Source organism: Trifolium pratense, linkage group LG6, assembly GCF_020283565.1.
Source record: "Trifolium pratense cultivar HEN17-A07 linkage group LG6, ARS_RC_1.1, whole genome shotgun sequence".
Classification (NCBI taxonomy): domain Eukaryota; kingdom Viridiplantae; phylum Streptophyta; class Magnoliopsida; order Fabales; family Fabaceae; genus Trifolium; species Trifolium pratense.
Genome location: NC_060064.1, coordinates 31,221,606 through 31,241,845, shown reverse-complemented (window position 1 = coordinate 31,241,845; position 20,240 = coordinate 31,221,606). Strand labels below are relative to the sequence as shown.

General features: G+C 32.6%; 4 protein-coding genes across 6 annotated transcripts; all 4 read right to left on the bottom strand.

The window, feature by feature from the left end:
- Positions 1-371: 371 nt before the first annotated feature.
- Positions 372-1,208, bottom strand: LOC123891519 (zinc finger protein ZAT11-like). Its single transcript, XM_045941397.1, has one exon. It carries the CDS (start codon positions 1,050-1,052, stop codon positions 495-497), a length of 558 nt encoding a protein of 185 aa, XP_045797353.1. The 5' UTR covers positions 1,053-1,208; the 3' UTR covers positions 372-494.
- Positions 1,209-3,731: 2,523 nt separating this feature from the next.
- LOC123891517 lies at positions 3,732-8,251 on the bottom strand. 3 transcript variants are annotated; one of them, XM_045941396.1, is made up of 6 exons: positions 7,877-8,251; positions 7,695-7,781; positions 4,590-5,825; positions 4,427-4,495; positions 4,108-4,306; positions 3,732-3,975 (listed from the first exon to the last, which is right to left on the bottom strand). In XM_045941396.1, exons 2-6 carry the CDS (start codon positions 7,695-7,697, stop codon positions 3,902-3,904), a joined length of 1,581 nt encoding a protein of 526 aa, XP_045797352.1. In that variant the 5' UTR covers positions 7,698-7,781; positions 7,877-8,251; the 3' UTR covers positions 3,732-3,901. The 3 variants fall into 3 exon arrangements, with proteins under 3 accessions (XP_045797352.1, XP_045797350.1, XP_045797351.1); XM_045941394.1 differs by having other exon boundaries at positions 4,427-4,498; positions 7,877-8,077; XM_045941395.1 differs by having other exon boundaries at positions 4,427-4,498; positions 7,695-7,761; positions 7,877-8,077.
- Positions 8,252-9,151: 900 nt separating this feature from the next.
- LOC123891515 (pentatricopeptide repeat-containing protein At3g12770) lies at positions 9,152-15,143 on the bottom strand. Its single transcript, XM_045941392.1, has 3 exons — positions 12,500-15,143; positions 9,509-11,254; positions 9,152-9,378 (listed from the first exon to the last, which is right to left on the bottom strand). Exon 1 carries the CDS (start codon positions 14,930-14,932, stop codon positions 12,758-12,760), a length of 2,175 nt encoding a protein of 724 aa, XP_045797348.1. The 5' UTR covers positions 14,933-15,143; the 3' UTR covers positions 9,152-9,378; positions 9,509-11,254; positions 12,500-12,757.
- Positions 15,144-16,348: 1,205 nt separating this feature from the next.
- Positions 16,349-19,824, bottom strand: LOC123891516 (WUSCHEL-related homeobox 13-like). The gene is made up of 4 exons (XM_045941393.1): positions 19,614-19,824; positions 18,235-18,527; positions 17,967-18,147; positions 16,349-17,153 (listed from the first exon to the last, which is right to left on the bottom strand). Exons 1-4 carry the CDS (start codon positions 19,786-19,788, stop codon positions 17,092-17,094), a joined length of 711 nt encoding a protein of 236 aa, XP_045797349.1. The 5' UTR covers positions 19,789-19,824; the 3' UTR covers positions 16,349-17,091.
- Between the last annotated feature and the right edge of the window lie 416 nt (positions 19,825-20,240).

Below are 20,240 nucleotides of genomic sequence, written 5' to 3'. Positions count from 1 at the left end.
AGTTGATTAGAATAATAATTTATCCTCTAAAAAAAAAAAAATTCTAGATAAAGATTAAAGACTATTGCCTTTCTTTCAATAAATTAGGCATAACACATTTATTTGGAAATTTCCTTTTAGACTTTATGACCAATCAAGTTTTTTTTTTTCTGAATGGCAACCTTCATCTCATTTTATTTGTTGGATAAATTATGAGTACATTACTTGATCATCATCAATTAACTTTGTTAATGACCATAAATCTTTAAGCAAGTTAAAGGAAGGGAAAATTTATTGGTTCCTTTGTCTTATTTTTGACTAAAAATATCATGAAGTAGTTCTAATAAATCATGCCGAACAAATTAATGAACAATATTTTATATAGTATGGAAACCAAAAAGTATACATAAGTATATATAGACTACAAAGTATAAAAAAAATAAAATAAAAATTGTATTATATCTATGATACACTAACTAACTATCAAATCAGTTAATTAAAGTATTCAACAACATTCAATGCAAAAAATCAATCAAATTAGTAGTTGCTCTTCCAATCTTCATAATCTCCAAATCATTCTCAAAGGGAGTCAAGTTCAAATCAAGATCCAAAACCAAAACTCTCTTGTTTCTACCTTTCATCTTTTGTGAAGAATCAAGACTACTACCATCACCCCCACTACTATAACTCATAGTATGATTAGATTTATGCATATTGTTATTTCCATTCAAATTTGAAGATCTATGTCTCCTCATATGTCCACCTAAAGCTTGTCCTATTGCAAACTCCAATCCACAAATAGAACACTCATGTGTTTTAGGCTTTGGGGGTGTATTTAGCAATTCACCATCAATATTTTCACCCATCAACCTTGGTTTCTTGTGACTTGCCCTATGACCACCAAGTGCTTGAAATGAAGAGAATTGTCTATTACATGTTTTGCATTCAAACACACGATTATTTGAAGTTATGGTAGATGAATATGTGGCTTCAAATTCATCACTTCCACGAGAAAGTAACATCAAACAATTTGCCATGGTTATGCTATCAATCTCTCTTTCCCTCTTCATCATAGCACAAGAAATTTTATATATATATACTAAGGATTGAACAAAAGAAAATTAAGATGTTATAAGGTGTGAAAATGGTTGTGAAAATATGAAATGGAATATTGAAACTTTAGGAGAATTGGAAAGGTGGTATTTATAAAGATTAGGGTGCTTTGTTTGATATAACTTGTGAGTGTTGAACACTTAGTTGACATTTTGTGATAAGAATATGTGTACACGTAGGTATATGCTTGTTACACACTCTTGTTAACATACTCTAGAATACAGCTCTTTATAATATAGTTGGTTTGTTTTGAAAAAAACTACTAAAATTAATTAATTGCCTTGAAAATTAATCACCTCTTAAAAAAAGGTGTGGACTTTAATTTATAGAGTATATTATCCACATGGTGTGGTAAGTGGTATATACTTACATTTATTAAGCATATGGTTAGTGTGGTTCAATTTCTTGACCTTGAATGTGAAAAAAGATTAGTTGCAAAATATTAATTAATTTTATAAATGAATTTCAATTATCACATTGTATTAGTTTAACTAGTTCGGTGTGCATCATGGATGATGTAAACAAATATTGCACATGTAAAAAAAATTTAACAAAAAAAAAAAAAAGAATTATACTGAATGGGCAAAAAATATAAATGGTACTATACTCATTAGGTTAGGATTTGATTCCTTACCGTATGTGTGTAAAGAAAAAAAGTTGGGAGTGGTTTGTCCTTTAAATGAGTCTTAGTTAATTAGTTCTATTTTATGGATTAATTTTGTTAGTTATGCACAATTTTTTTTAGTAGTTTAATGATTAGACTCACGCACTATAAGTGTAGAGAAATGAAAAATTCAGAATATGAATCTTGATTCCTCCAATAATGTTTTTAATAGCTACCAACTGAGCTAGAGAATGCACAAAATTTATCTTACTTAAAAAAATATTGTGTAAATATTTTAGAAAATGATATTAAAATGTAGCACACTATGATGAAATAAGATAGAATTTTGCTATAAAAAATTGATGCTATCAATTTATAGTTATTAAACTAGTCATTTAAAATGTGGCAATGAAAAGGAGGTTGTTACTAGTACTAGTACTATTGCTTGTAGGGACAATTAATGTAAAATCACTATTATTTGCGACTTTGATTTCTTGTGAAATAAGTTAGTGTGACTACTAACCAGCTGCATCAATAAAAGCAATTAATTTGACTTATTTGAACTAAGGAGAACTTACTTAGGAGTTGTTTGGTGTGAAAGAAAGCGTGTGGTGTAACGTAAGCATGACACATTTGCTTAGCCAAACAAAGCAGAACAAGTCGCAACAAAAGAGAGGCATGTAATGTATAGTATGTTTTGGGCGGCGGCACTACTAGGATTTTGTTTGATTAATAAATGTTCAAACCATGGTATAAAATATAAATAAATAGTATTTTCTTTTGCATTACTCGAGGTATCCCCTGCACGTAACTGTAAAGACTATTCTCTTAAGTCTTGTGGGAGTCAAATCACTGCAGTATGTATGCCCAAGCATAGAATCAAATTCAGAACTTTAGTTAAACTTGAAGACATACGACATCTCATCTAAGTGTTTTTGAATAAATAATATTTATTTTTAAATACTACTAGTATATAACTTTCAAATTTTGAAAATAAATGCAAGGATCATGTTCAAGGATGTTTGAATGGTATGAAAAAGGAAGGAGCAGAAGACTTGAGTTGGAAGTTGGTTTAGTATAATCTGATCAACATGTTATGTTAAGCTTGACTTCTAAACATCTAGAAATCATTTTACTATTTTATTTTTTGACAATCTAGAAACCATGTGTTATGTTGAACAAAATGAAGTATTTAAATTAAATTATAAAAAAAAATATTGTTTCTTTCGTTAATATATTTTTAGTTATAATTTTTTTCGTCCGACTTTTAGTCATCACACAATGTTTTACATCAATAGCTTTTCTCCATATATAAAATTAAAATATTCCACAAATATTATCTCAACTGAAAAAAATATGTCGAAATTGTTTGACGGATAATTCACCTTAAATGTAAATAAATGAAGTGTCCGGGGTTTCAACCCCGGCTCTTGCACATATAGTGCGATGTCTCTACCAACCGAACTAAGCTCACGAGGACTACTTAGCTCATCTTTTATTAAATGTTTTAAATTTAATTTGTGAGAGATATTTATAATGTTGGTTTAATTGCAGTTTTAGTCATTCTATTTTTATTATTTTGCAAAAAATATCCCCTTATTTTAAAATTTGACAATTTTGATTTAGTCCCTCCATTAGATATTTGACAATTCAGTTTAAAATTGAAACAAACGAATAAAAACCGACATAATTTAGTTCAGTTTTCCATTTTTATTTTTATGACTTTAATGATAAATGTCCGTTTGAGTTAAGCTAATTTTCCTTGGAAGATTACTTGTAATAGTAATAATTTTAAATTTCATAACAATCCCATAATCTATAGCAATTTTGTGAATATACTTGTGTTATTGCATAATTTTTTCAGACCACATTTTCTTCAACATAATGAACAGGATGAATTACCACTGGAAAAATACACATTGCTAGGCTAATATTGAATAGATCCTCTCAAAGATTCACAAAGAAACATGATATGTAAGGAATTTAACAAAGAAGATAATATAGTGGCAAATTGTGAGAGAGAAAGAAATGACACTAAACCATGAAATAGACATCTTCATTTCCATAAATAAAACAATCAAGTTCTTACAAGAAAAACCAACTAAAATTTTCAATTACAAAGTCATAAACTTTTATGCTACCATTCATACACAGAAGAAATTACATATCTACAACTGTTCTAAACTTTCAGGAACAAAACCGAATTTAAGACGGTATGGCTGAGTCATCATCCTTTCCATAGATGCGCTGAAGCTCACGAGTAGCAGCTTGGTACGATGCTGAAAAAAGGAAAAACATTAAAATTAAAAGTAGAAAAGATTGAATGATCAATGTTCACTTAAAATATCTAAGCATGAACAGTTAAGGCCAGGGTGCATTTTCGTCCCATGTATCCTTAAAATTCTTGTTACCTTTCCAAATACGAAAGTTCCTTAAATTGATGGTGGAGCCAGTTACAGTTTGAATTGCATCAAAAAGCATCTCCTGAGGACTGTTTTTCAGCTCTTGAACAACACCATATATTGATTTTCCATTCTCAAAGAAAATGTGATTGTTAGGGTGTTTTGACTTGGCCCCGGCATGACGCTCAAATTCATATGCATTAAGCGCCTTTGTGACAGAACATTAAAACATTAATACTATATATTGTTAGGATTATGCACATTATTTCGTCAAAAAAAGGGTTATGCACATTATTAAAATGTAAGTGATTCAATTTAATATACTAACCTTTTGCCCCTTGCAGACATCACATGAACACAAGTAACCGGTTCCTTTTATGACTCCTTGAAGATATTTCTGCTGACAAGAACATCAAAAGTTTTTAAAACATTAGTATAAACAACTACAGCAGCTGAAAAGTAAGGCACGATAAAATTAAAACACGGTTTACCTCCCTTGACCATGTACAATATTTTATCGGAATGCCATCAAAAATACCAGTTGACAATAAACTTTTGACATTTACAGGAAAATTGTTTGAAGTCTTCTTAGTCGAATTTGGCTCTTTGTTCTTAACAACAGTATCATTTTTAGCATTATGTTTTTGAGTGATATTTACACGCGGATCAGGGTTTGATTCAGTCAGATCCTTCTGGCTATCTACACCTTGAGCCAAGTTCTGTTTGCTTATTAATGGATTGGAACTATTAATGATTCCAACAGAGGGAATCGGTTCAGGGTCAACATGAAAACCTACAAAAGAGCTAGAGTTTCCGGCGTCGAACGATGGAGCAGTTGTGAAAGTTTCTCCTGATTTACCATAGGTTGGACCAATTGATGTTATGCTCGCATACGCCTTGGAATATGTCGTTCCCAGAGATATCAAATTGCCATCGTCCTTTCCATATGTCTGACCCATTGTTACGAAATTTCCATCTCCCCTATCAGACGGCCGATCAATTGATAAGGCACTTTCATCTACCTTACCATAATTGTGACCCATCAATAAAAAACTCCTATCCCCTTTATGGAAGATGTGACCGGTTGAAAAGAGATTTTCATCGGGCTTGCTTATACCTAAAGCAATGGTGTTGTCATTTCCATTGTTATAAGTTAGGCCCGATGTAATATTTCCATCAATCTTATTGTAATCTGAACCAATTGAAAATGTATTGTTATCAGACAGACTACAAGAGTTCCCTATGGATGCAGCTGGCATGCCATGGTCAGAATCTCTGACTTGATTAACTTTAACTTTCCTGATACCGCCAAAATTCAGACATGAAGAAGATATTGACAGTCCGACAGATGGATCAATACCATACTGATCACCAAAATCCTTTATTCCCATGTTCGGATTTCCACTTCCAACTGACGGTATGCTTTTATCGACTGAATTAACAGACCGTATAAGATCAGATCCAAAGAGACGATCAGAAAATTGTCCTGTCAGTGAGTGAAATCCCGAACCCGTGTCCCATTGCGAAACATTCACTGCTGAAACTGGTCTGTCACTAACAGCTTCAACTGCTTGTTTCTTGTTGTTGAATATTCCTGGTTCACCAGTATCCATAAACCATTGATGACTTCGCTTTTGTTCGACTCTTGAAGATTTCTCATAGCTAATATTTTCTTCAGCTAAGCAACTAGCATCCTGGGGCATCCAAAAGCCTTTATTCTGATAAGACTGCAAAAGTCAAAACTTAGAATGCTTATCTTACATAATTTATCCCAACGAGAGCATAGATTCATCGGCGATACATTTTAAACAAGACATAGTATGTGTTTGGAACAGCTTCTATATCACCTATACGCACGTCTGAGTTCTTGGAACGTGAATTAGTAGTAAATTGAGATGTTTGGCTTTAATATATATGAATTGCTTTTATCCTTGAACGTGCGTTTCCGTGAAGCTTCAATTCCTAGCTTCTAAGTTGGACCAAAATCAATTATCTTCTTTATGCTACAGTGTTTATTATATTTTTACCAAAATACCACATAGTACTATAGTAGTTGTTTGAAACTAATATATTTATTTATCTTTTATAAAAAATTATTAAAATTTTATATTTTGAAAATACTCGTCGAGACAAATTGAACATCTTATACGATAATATTTATTTTTATATATTAGTAGAAAATTACGACCAAAGTAGATTATATAAATAGTGCGCACCATTCCCAAACGACAAATAAAAAGAAAGTATTTTTAATAAGTATTTTGCCAATTTATTAAAAAAGATTTTTTTAGTAACCTAGTGACTATAAATTTCATCTTAAAGGTGAATAAGTTGAGTGTTCAGACTTTAAATCCCGACTTCCATATAATATATGTGATGTCCCTAACAACTGAATTAAGCTCATAGGAACTATTAAAAAAAAATTCTAAAAAAAATTATATATTAAAGAAGAAAAGTTGCATTAAAAAGTACCATTTTTTTATATAATTTTGTACCACTTATAAATAAATTAGCAGAAAGCAAAAAAGAAAATACATATACAGACAAACATGAAATTTATAGATACACTTATATAAAATAAAACCCATTTTGGTAATTAGTCACCCTAAAAGCAATTTTGATCTAAGTTAAGCAAACAATATAAATTGGTGAAAATCACTTTTGCTGAATGTATCCAAACATAAATCAATTCTGTTCAACTCACTTTTAACCAAACTCAATTCTCTCAAACTCAATTCTATCAAACTCAATTCTCTTCGCCGCCAAACCAAACATACACATAGTATTCCATGGATGGAGTTTGAAATCAAATATCACTTATTACAAGCCATAAACTAGTTAAAAAATAACATAACTGAAAAACACAAATCAGAAGTCCACCATCAAGTAAGACATTAAAAGAATTTGAAACAAGAATGAAACACATTTACTGAGGCAACTGTTTTATGAATCTTCGGCCAAATTTCCTAAATTGAAAATATCTAAATCTAACTCTACATTCCAATAAAAGCACTTCATAGAAATAACCGAGCAAAAAATTTTCGTCAAAATGAAATCCAGAATCCATTTCTAGCGTGCAAACAAGTCACATTAGTATCACTTCAGTGTTAACATTACACATTTACAATAAAATTCTATGCATCAGTATAAAAATTAGCTCATAAAATTATAAACCTCATCAGAGTTAAATAAACTAACAATGCTAACTCAAAAATGAATGTATGAATTTGAAAGCATGCTTTTCAAAAAATCCAAAAAGAGAAATGTAAAAACATAGTAAGTGGATACAATTCTATGAAGCACAGAGACAGACACGGACACCGGACACCGACACAACAACACCAATTTTTTTGTTGAGAAAATAACATAATTCAATGTCTCGTGTTGTGTCGAACACTGTGCGTGCGACCCGACACTGACACTAGAACAAGCCTAATTCGTTCCGCCTAATCTGAGAAGTGTCGGTGCTTCATAGATAAAAATTACAATTACTATCACAATACAGTTGATCAAGCAAAACCAAGCAACAATAAAATCACATATCAAACTCAGCATTTGCATAAAACAATTAAGTTTCTATAAATTTAGAAAATTACCATATCTCTGTGATGTTAACGATTAATCAAACTCACTGAATAGTGCAAAACCTTCAAACTCGATCAATTACACCATCAAATCAAAATCTACAATCATGATCAAATCAATACAAACATAAATATAGTTAATAAAGAAATTTATAAAAAAAAAAAAAATATTAACAAAAAGAAGAGAATGAAACCTAGAATAAGAAGAAAATGGAATCCAACAAATGAAGGTAAGATCTCTTATGAAACAAGTTTAGAGCACCAAACCGGAACTAAGGTCGGAAAATTTTGCCGGCGGTGGTGCTCCGCCGTGGACGGTGACGAAATGAAACGAGTGTTTTGTGATTGCAAAGGGGTTTTTGTGGATGGATCAAAGATATAGTGAGGTACTTTGTAGAGTTATATAAATTCTGAGCATTATCTAGCCGTACACGTGGCGTCGTTTGATGTGTTTGCATGAAAGTTCGTGTTAATTGGATAATCTGGACCGTTAAAGTGTGTGCCTTTGCATTTGGGATTGGTAAAATTGAGAGACACTTGTGAATTGTGAATGAGACTACATTAGTTTTACTGAGGTTTGGGTTTGGGATTGTTTTTAACATTGTCTTCAACAGTTTGTTTTCTTTGACCTACATTGTGTTCAACAATTGTTGTTTATTATGTGTGTTTAGTAAGACTAAGACCATTGTTGAATATTTGAATAGTCAATGCTTTTTTACGACAACAAGATTTGTTACTGTGGTAAAAATATTGAAAAAGAAGTTGGCAACACATTTCTTCTTTGAGTAGTAAAATATTGTCTCAAGTAAGATAAAAATTCACCATTAAATCTCTAGGAGTATGTAATTTGTTATGAATTTGTGTTAATCAATTAGCTTTGTGTTTAATACTTTTCTTATTTATTTTTTTAAGAAACTAAATTAGTATACTTAAATTTGCACTAGAAAGAATCGAACCTGAGACCTTATAAGGAGGAGCATACTCATAAGTCTTAAAAGTCAATACCATCAGACCAACCCAGATGAGTTAATGCTTCTGTTATCTTGATCACATATGAGATGATTTAATTGTTCAATTTACTATGAAAGTAGAAATTGAATCTTGATCTAGGTTAGTTGAACACTTGTTGAATTCTTAGAGATATGAAATTCATTGAGTGTGATTTTGAGATTAACATGCTTAAACCTCAATTAATCATCAATTTGCCTAAGAGATTATAAATTCATGATTAATAGAGAGGATGAAAATCCAAGAGATTTGGTTACATCTATCTTAGCACAAAGAAGTAATTCATTAGGATTCATTCTTGTTACCAAATATACTATGGAGTTGGAGGATTCTACGAGGTTCAATAATCTTTTTTAATCAACTTTTGAATTCAATTTCTGATAACTTTTGTTATAATTGCTTGTGTCTATGAAACTCCCCCCCAATTGTTACTATTTTACCTAAGAAATATGTTCATAAGCTTTGTTATGAGTTAAACGTAATCCTTGTGGTTAGATAACTTTTTACTACTTGACAGCTATCTAGTTCACTTGCAAGAAAAGTCAACAGTTACCATTCATACACAGAAAAAATTACATATTTACGTCTGTTCTCAACTTTCAAGAACAAAACCGAATTTAAGACGGTATGGCTGCGTCATCCTTTCCATAGATGCGCTGAAGCTCACGAGTAGCAGCTTGGTACGATGCTGAAAAAAGGAAAAAACATTAAAATTAGAAGTAGAAAAGATTGAATGATCAGTGTTCACTTTAAATATCTAAGCATGAACAATTGAGGCAAGGTTGTGTTTTGGCATGCAAACTGAAAATTCTCGTTACCTTTCCAAATACGAAAGTTCCTTGCATTGTTGGTAGAGCCAGTCACAGTTTGAATTGCATCAAAAAGCATCTCCTGAGGATTGTTTTTCAGCTCTTGAACAACACCGTATATTGATTTTCTATTCTCAAAGAAAATGTGCTTGTAAGGGTGTTCTGACTTGCCCCCGACCCCGGCATGACACTGGAATTCATATGCATTAAGAGCCTTCATGAACATAATTTAGTACATGCACTTTTGGTAGGGTTATGCAGATTATTAGAATGTAAGTAATTTAATTTAATATACTATGCTTTTGCCCCTTACAGACATCACATGAACACAAGTAACCAGTTCCTTTTATGACTCCTTGAAGATATCTCTACCCATAAGAACATCAAAAGTTTTTAAAACATTAGTATAAACAACTACAACAGCTGAAAAGTAAGGCGCGATAAAATTAAAACACGGTTTACCTCCTTTGACCATGAACAATATTTTACCGGAATGCCATAAAAAATACCGGTTGACAACAAACTTCTGACATTTGTAGGGAAATTGATATAATTTTCTTTAATTTGAGTAATTTGTTCAAGTTATTTGAGTAATTTTTCCACAGTAATTTTCTTTAATTTTAGTTACAAGGTTTCACACTTGTAATTCACAGAAATTTGATACCTTAAAGCTATAGTATTAGATTAAATTTTTTGAATGGTAATATTAGATTAAATTGAGTATTAAAATTGGTTTATCTTTCACTTTTGTAAAAATATATTAAGTTCTTTTGATAATTTAGTCAAAGAAATATATTTTAAAAAATAAATAAGTAAAAAATGAAAGAGGAGATTGGAGCAAATAAACTAATAAAAAATATTCCTATGCTACCATTTCTTATCATTGTAGTTAAGTTCAAAACATATCATATCTAAGTTATCAATATAGTTCATAAATTCACTCAACCACTTGTTAGTCTTGCTACACGACACAAGTCTAGGGTGAAGTTGAAGCAAGCAGACACAATCAAGTAAAATCGACATCACAAGTGATTCAACATACCATATATGATGGAAATAAAAAGAGTTGTGTTATTTGTACAACTATTTTGCTACAACATGTTTGGACAACATTTTTTTCCTTCTTCATCTTGCACAAAAAACAATAAAGTGAGAGAGAGTAAAAATATAATGTGAGTATGAGAGAGAGTTGTCCAAAATGTTGTACAAAATTGGTTGTACAAATAACATTTCTCCGAAAATAAAAAATGAGAGAAGGGTCTCACCTAGGTGGCTCTCGCAAGGTAACAACTTCAAACTCAAACAAAGAAGAAAGAACGTTCTTCTCCAATCATAACTTAGTTCAACTAAGTTATCACAACCAAGGGAACAAAAAAGTTAAGATACTATATTCAAAACATCATAACTAAGTTCAAATGCTGCCACTTCTTATCATCACATCAAAATAAATATAGCAACCAGATGATTGCAAGTGTTGAATTGAGATCCTCTTACTTAATGCAGATATTGATTCTTCTCAGGAACCACAGTAACTCAGCAAGTCAACTTTTGAGCAGCTACATCCCCACAGGCTATCTGGTCTGGTTGATTTTATATTGATAGTCTGAGACTTTTTGAGCACCAAGCTCGATTTATATTAAAATCACAATCTGCATTGAAATTTGAACCATTCGATCTCAATCCAACGAGCACTGATGTACTCACTGTGTGAATCCATGCGATTGTTAACCGTTGGCATTTGGCAATCCAAATTCGCTGAACCATACAAGAAAATAATATCATTATTGATCAAGAAGCAACAATTCTATGCACTACAAATCCCACATATCTCATCAATAACTCTAAAGCCATGTTTGTAAAGTGTCAAATCAGTGGTAACAATTTAGTCTTGTAACCTCATGCAACAGAGTTCAATTCGAAGAAAGTCGTAAAATGGTCTTTAGTGCTCATTAGACATTTGAAGGTGGGCACACAGCCTAGAGGAGAAAAAAAAAATACCATTTATTGGAATCAATGAATTAAGGATATAACAGTAACACATAGAATAGACAGATATAAACACAGACAATGCTCAAATCTCAATGTCATATCAGTGAATAAATGTGGCTTTAAAATCAATCATGCATTCAACTGCATAGTCCCTTTTACTTTCATCCATATATCCTTGTTACCTACAAAGTATCTTTGTTTACATTGTCAGATGCATGTTATTCAATGTTGCAAATCCAATTCCTAATCTCTTGACAAACAGAAACAAGATAAATTATAATTGAAAAAAGAAACTTCTACTACAAAAGTGATAAACACATTTTTTGTCAACAAACACAGCTGAAATGCAATTATACTAATACAACAAATACTCCAGTAGTGCATAATTAAGTAAATACAAAACATAAGAAGGATACCATTCAATTTATCTTTAGAATCCGCCATTAGGTGTTAGCTCAATGGTAATAGTTTAACATTGTAACCTCAAGTGACAGAGGTCAAATCCCCTCGAAGACGGTAGTAAAATGGTCATTAGTGACACTCAAAAAATATCTTTAGAATTTAATTTAACCATGGAAGGAAAGTACTATTGAAAGATGTTTTATCTGTACCATCACAAAAGAGCAAGATGGCCACGGCTTCATGGTAATAAGTTGCAAAAATAAGTAACACTGCAAGAATTTTTTACTTTTTTTTATACTAAGAAATTTAGATGAGTTGTATCCCGAGAGAGAGCCTCAAGACTCAAAGAGGTATAGATTCATCTAAAGTATGAACTTAAATTATCATCCAAACAAATTCATTAGGCAATAAAGAAAAGAGACCATTAAACTAGTAGCATAAAACAAGTCCACATTCACTACACATAACTCAGAATGATTGATTTGTCAAAAAAAAAAAAAAAACTCTAAATGATTGAAATCCATCTTCAAAACTGAAAGTTCCTCCAAAATATTTACTTCATACAGAGTGATTCGTAATGTGTTTGCCAACTGGATCAATGGTTCTTACCTTATAATCAATTCTGGTGGTGATAAAACTGGTTGGGAAGGAAAAGTAGACAACTCTACCCCACACCTGAAAAGTCGACGACTTCATCGATGACAAAAAAATATTGCCCCTCTAGAATGGATTGGTCATTGGTTACACTAACATGTATCAACCAATGTTACTGGTCATCGTGAAAACTGAATTTTCAATAAAATTATTGGCCTTTCCACGAGAAGACAAACCATCCTTAACAGCTGGTTTAAGGTTGAGCCATTCATCTCACCAATAGTCCCCACAAGAACACAAACCATCTTTAAAATGATGAAACCGATTTGCATCCCTTACAATTATCTCCCTTTCGACAAGCTTTGATATAAGCTTTATTGCTGAATGACAATTTACACATGCTCGAAGATTCTTCGTTATTCTAAGAGTAGTTCCAGGAGCAGTACTAATAAGCCCATAAGCAACTGCTATTCTCTCACTGTGTATACAGAGATTCTCCTCCTTCTCTTCATAATTCAGATCATGCAAAACAGATTCTGTATGTGGGACAAACCCAACCTCCTTTAACCGTCTTTCTTGCCTTTGAAGTTCATCGAAAATATCCTTAGCTCGTGGATGTGACATGTCGCCTGCATGAAATGTATGTAGCTTCCCATTGATTTCAATAACACTATAACCAAGGTACTTAATCAATCCTTTCTCCTTCATCAAAACTCGAACATATGCAACACGGTCCCACATGCGAGAGGAAGCATAGAGATTAGACAGTTGTACGTAGTGCCCCGTATTATACGGATCTAATGAGAAAAGCTTTTGTGCAGCATATTCTCCCAATGTTACAGAACGACAAATCTTGCATCCACTAAGTAATGCTCCCCATACACTCACACCCGGTTCAATCGGCATTTTCAAGATAAAAACAAAAGCCTGATCCAAATAACCTGCACGCCCTAAGAGATCAACGACACAAGAATAATGTTCATTGCGAGGCTTAATTCCAAAGTCTCTCATGCAATGGAATAGCTCCCACCCTTTTTTTACAAGACCAGAATGACTGCATGCTGTGAGAAGGCCAATAAAGGTGACATCATTTGGGCACACCCCTTCTTGTTTCATTGCATGATAAAGATAAATGGCTTCCCAAGCTTGACCATGCAATCCATATCCCATAATCATGGCACTCCACATAACAACGTCCTTAACAGAAGCACGATCGAATACCCCACGGGCAGATTCGATACTTCCGCATTTTGCATACATATCAATGAGTGTTGTAATAACGAATATATCACCTCTGTATTTACTCTTTCTGACAAAGTCATCCATCCATTGTGCTAGTTTGAGGGAACCAACTTGTGCAGAAGCTAAAATTGCTGACCTTACGGTGATAGAATCTGGTTGAATATTTCTCGAAATCATACAACGAAATAGATCTACCGCCTCCTCGGCATGGCCGTTTTTTGCATAACCAGATATCATTGCATTCCACATCATCACATTATTCGGTGTCTTCATTTGATCAAAGAAATATCTTGCAACTGTCACCAGTCCACATTTTGCATAGAAAGCTGTAAGTGAGATGAGCAAATCAGGCTCGTCTTCAAGACCTGTTTTGATGACACAACCATGAAGACATTTTCCTTGCTCCAAGTCATCTACATCGGTATAAGCCTTCATAACGCTTACCAGAGAAATCCAATCCGGTTTCACATCAGTATTTCTCATTTGATTGAACAATCTCAATGCTTCCAAAGCTTCCCCATTCTGTGCATATCCGGAAATGATGGCAGTCCACGAAACAATTGTTCTATCATATAAGCTATCAAACACCACTCTCGCCATATCAATGCGACCACATTTAGCATACAACACCACAAGACCATTCTGAACAAAAACATGCGACCCAAATCCATAAACAGTTATATGTGCATGAACTAAGCAACTCAAACCGAAATCCAACAACTCACTACAAGCTTTAAGCACACAAGGAAAAGTGAACTTATCTGGATGCAATCCTACCAATCTCATCCACCTATACATTTCAATAACATCCATATACATATTGTTTCTCGAATAACTTCTAATAATAGCATTCCACATAAACAAATCCGGGTCGGGAAATTCATCAAACAGCTTGCGTGCATAAAAAATGTGTCCAATATTTGAACACCCATTAACAAGTTTAGTTATGAGAAACCTATTATGTTGCAATCCAGAGACAATTAACTTGTCATGTATTTGATAAAGATGTGTAATGTGGGTAGAATTATCAATAAGAGATTCATAAAAAGAATTTGATTTGATACAATGGTCAAGTTCATGAGGTTGATAAACTGGTGAAGAACAAAAATGTTTAATAAACTTTAGGATTAAGCAAGTGTGTATTTCAAAAGGTGTAATCTTTTTGTGTTTTGTAATAAGAGAAGGTAAGCTAAAAATCCAAGCCATAGAGTATTATTTAGTAGGTCCAAATCCTAAAAGACTCTGGTCTCCTAAGGTATAGTTCAGTGATATGAGTTGAGACGCTACGTAGAAGTCCCGAGTCCATTAGCAAATTATAAAACACTCGGGTCTCTAAGGTGTCGTCCAGTGATATGAGTTAAGACACTGAAAATGTATTATGTAAAAGGTTTAAATTTCGAGTTTGATCTCCTTACATATTAACGACTCTAATAAATTAACCACCAACATTTTGCTAATAAAAATAATAATTATGACACTTGAATTAGATTAACTGAAGCATAAAATTTTGGATTTTTATGTGTATCAATGTTGTTTGAATTTGGAACCTAGTAAATGGCACAATGGAGGGTATTAGTATAAGGATAACTCATTTTCTCAAGATGCACTTCCTCCTTATAACTAGTAACATGTATTATATGTACACATTGGAATGTAAATAAACATAGGTTGTGTAGAGAAGGAAAGTACGAGAAATAAACCATCTGTGTCTTACCATATCAATTTAGTTTATAAACAATAGAAATATACTAAGGGCATGTTTGGATTAACTTATTTTTTAGCAAACAGTTTATACAATTTTTATGTATTATTATAAATTTGTCAAGGTAGTTTATGATAAAATAGCTTATAAAAATATAATTTCCACTAATGTGAACTTATAAAATAGCATAAAATCTAATTTATATTGCATAAGCTCAAAAATAAGCTAATTCAAACGGGCCATAAGTGCTTAATCTTTAAAAAAAATTATTAATTCATCAAATTAGTTCCTCGTTTTCTTTAAAAATAAGAGAAATTTTTTAAGAACTATTTTTTATGGATTAAATCGAAGGTTTATTCAAAGTACAAGAGAAGTTATCTCTCGAGTGATTTTTATAACTTTGATTTCTAACACAATACAACCAAAAAAGGGAGGGAATGTCAGATTCTTTTCCATAGAAAACTGTAATATATTTGGACACAAAGATGTGTAGCTTTTTGGTCAAGTAGCTTAAAGGTTAGAAATTTCAAAGTGGATAAGTAGGATAACCGGAGTTCGAACCACGGCCCAGTGCATATATAATGCAATATCTCTGCTAACTGAGTTAAACTCACGAGACATATGTGTAGTTTTTTTTGTTGGAAAATATTACATTTAAATAAATTGACAATATAATAATTTATATTTGTACACATTTACATAAAATGGAGTTGAATAATAAGTTAGAGGTTAAAATTCACATTAGAGGCACAAGTATGAAGTCTCAAGTTTGACCTCCAAAACATTCATCACATAAAATTAAGTATTTCTTCATTGCATGGTGCAAAACGCAAATAACTCTCAATTGTGTCTCTTCATTGCAAATTGCAATTCAAATTTATTGTTGATGTTATAATTACAAACCAGTGATTGTTGTTAATTACAATGGTGAACTGAGGAAATATCATCCATGACATTGGCGAAAATGAAGGAGAGAAGGGGGCATATCTTGAAACTATATTGAAGGATGTTGATTGTATATGCTTTACTTCAATAACTACTTCAACGGTCGCTTATCTTATCGCTCTCACAAGCATTGCGGCCGTGAAAGATTTTGAAGCATTGGATGTGTCTCTTCTAACATTTGAGGATGATGATACTCATGTTAAGGCCATTGCCGCAGATAAAGATTTTGAAAACACAATGGTGAAATATTTTGTGAGTGAGTTCAACATTATGTAGAATTAGTTTGCAATTCAGAGGAACTTATTATGTTATACTAGTGAGTAGTGACAATCAATTTAAACTTCTAAATTATTTTGACTGTAAGACCTCAAAAGATAAAAGCATACAGCTATAGCCTATAAGACAATGCCAATATAAACAAAAGAGAAACGATTTACGAACAACTAATTTGAAACAACTTTTGCGACAACTTTTTAACTGGTTAAACTGTCAAAAAAAACTTTTTAACCAGTTAACTCAGCTTAAATATATGGTGGTTAATAAGTTTTGGCATCTAATATACCATTGATCATTTACTAAACGTATAAGCACCTGTTTGAACTTTGAACTGTGTTTACCATTAAGATTGCTAATCATAGTCATCAGAAGTAACAGCGAATGTTAAACACACTACGAGTTCTTTACAGCTAATCATAGTCATCAGAAGTAACAGCGAATGTTAACCTTCTATGTTCTTGTTCTCGGGTGCTTCCAAATTTTCAACAAGATAATCGCTGCTCCCTGCGAAAATTAATATACGATGAAACAAAAGTCTTGATTGTCAATTTCTATAATAAAGAGAGGCTCAAATATTCAAAATTGAAGGTATAAACTCTTTGCAGAACCTCCAAGTAAAAAGTACAATGTAATTTTCAGACACTGAAACTACATTACTACATTCCATGTTCTAGTTAAATTCAACCATCAAAAGGGAAAAAAATTATACTAGTATTCATCAAAATAGAATATGTCATAAAAAATAAATACTAAAAAACCATGAAATAATCAAAAGCTTAAACAAACATCTTTGTATGTCAAAACCATGAACATTTTTTAATTGAGAAGTTTTGATAAGTTAGAAACTAATCTAAATTGGGCCAAGGTTCATAACAAGATTCCACATTGGCTCATTAAGCTTCATAAAAAGTATCAGGGAAACATTATTCTAAAAATAGACTCGATCGAGTAAACAAACATTTTATTCCTCAAATGTGTAGTCTGTGAATGTATCCAAATCACAAAAAATATGCCTAAATGTGTCTTTTTTTAGTGAGTTTGATCCTCGAATGTGTCGTTCGCTAGCTAGTTTGATCCTCAAATGTCGCTTCCGTTAGTCAGTTTACTCGAAGAAATTACTAACAAAAGACATACTCAAAGATTTAAAGACCAGAATGACGATTTACTTACTCAATTTCTTGAATCTTTGAGCAACGTATAGTTTAGCTTAACCTTATCAGGACAAAATTTGCAACTCATCGCATTCTTAAAATACTAACCTTACATACACAAACATAGAAACGTGTAAAGGAAGAAAACACAATATAAGAAACATACTTGAGTTTGATAGCATCTCATCGATAGCAGCCACATGATCAAAATTTTTTGAGGATCGCAAACTGTCATCTGATTCTGGATTTAAGTACTGGGAGCCACAGCACACATTGTTGAACAAATTTTCAGCAGGCTGAAACGCAACTAAATCATCCGGTTTAGTCTTCTTGTCTTTGGAATCAACCTCGGCTGGAACTTCTGGTTCAGTACTATCAGCAGGCTGAAATGCAACTAAATCATCCGGTTTAGTCTTCTTGTCTTTGGAATCAACCTCGGCTGGCACCTCTGGTTCCGTACTAACACTAGTAGGCGTCGAACTCTGCTGCTTTCTCTTTGACCTAGCACGCCTATTCTGAAACCAATTATATACATTGGTCTCAGAAATCTCCCCGTGCTTAGTTAAATTAGCGGTTAACTCCTTTATCATTTCCTTGCTTGGAGTCCCCGTTTCAGCTTTAAATACTCGCTCCAGAGTTTGAAGCTGCAGAGGGGTTGGTGTCCAACGCTGCCTCGAACCTATTTTGGTGATCATCGGGTCAAAACACATACCTCTCAGCCTAGCCCCTGACAATGAAACAATCAAATCAAAACACCAATTTATTGATCATCATTAAACAGAATTATGGTATGCAACAATGTTTTAAAAACCAAATCAAACATCGATTTGGGAAAAACAATAACTGCAATCAATCGACAAAAATAACCACACCGTATTAAAATCTCATCAGATAGACCTATATGGGTCATGGTTCAACAACCTTAAATCGTTTTAACAAGAACAAAACCGTAATCGAACAGCCAAAATAACCAAACCATATTAAAGATTGGTTAAGATTCAACCGATTAAATCATTCAGTCCAGTTTTAAAAACACTACTATGTACTCCCTACAAAATAGGGAGTACGTATAGTGGATTTTGGTCCATTTTGCCTTATGTTATAGTGGATTTTGTTAATAAAAACTCCCTCCCTACAAAAGTATATGTCATTCTAGCAACAAAAACAAAAGGCTCATTTTATACGTATTTTACAACACCAATGAAACATTTATTTTCCTATCATACCTTTTACTATATATTATTACTATATCTTTTCCTAAATTTTTAATCTCTCTTTCCCAAATAATGATATCTTTGTTCCTAACTCGATTTCTATTTACCATGTGTGCAATATTAACTTCTTAATTTGTGTCAAATTGATGTGTAATTTAGAATAGAGGGAGTAAATAGTTACTGAACTAGTCTGGTGAGCATAGTTCGGCCGGTAGGATATTGTAATATATATGCATGGGGCTAGGGTTGAAATCCGAGATTCTCCACTTAGGATGGAACTTTAATCACTAGGCTATTTGACGTAAATCAGATATCCTCTGCGCGTACAGAGACTAATCCCTTGAATCTTGTGGGACTCAAATGAATGACATTATAACACTGTTGCATGCTCAGGTCATGAACTCAAGACTCTGATTAAACTAGAAGAGACATCCATCATCTTACTCCTGGGTAATCACTAGGCTATTTAGTTACCGGGCTAACTAACTAACTAAAAAGAGGGAGGGAGAGAGAGAGAGAGAGAGAGAGAGAGAGAGAGAGAGAGAGAGAGAGAGAGAGAGTGAGTAGGTGAATTATGAAAGTGAAACAAAGCAACTAACCAGTAAGATTTTGGTGAGAAGAGATAGTTTTATGATGCATTTGAACGAGTTGTTCACAAATAGTTCCATAAGCAGCGATTTGTTTACGAAGTGTTTCTATTTGTTCATCAGTCATCACCTTCTTCATGTACATCATTTCAACATTCCAATGACGTCGATCATTCTGAAACTCCATATCTCTTTCTATTTCTGCAAAATCATCATCAACACATTTTTTTATTATTTATTCAAAAAAAATTAAAATGAGAATGAAGAACCATGAAGATTACGAATAAATAAATTAAAAAAGAAAATGATGGGTGGAGAGAAGAAACCGTTGGTGTTGGTGTCTGCAGTTGGCAGGCAGCATGCAACTGTATTTTTGACGACGGCAAAAGAGTATAATAATTAGTAGGGTTTGTTATATTCTCAACTAAACTTTTCAGGTTTATTCGTTAGATATATCTTACGGATGGTATTAAAACACAATAAATATGTTGAAATAAAAATCAGATATTATAACAAAAAATAATACCAAATCCACATTAATTGATATGTTTCCTAATTCGGGAGAGAGAGATAGTAGAAGCTGAGCTGAGCAAGTGAAATTCTAAGAACCAAACCAATACGATATGAATCAAAATCAAG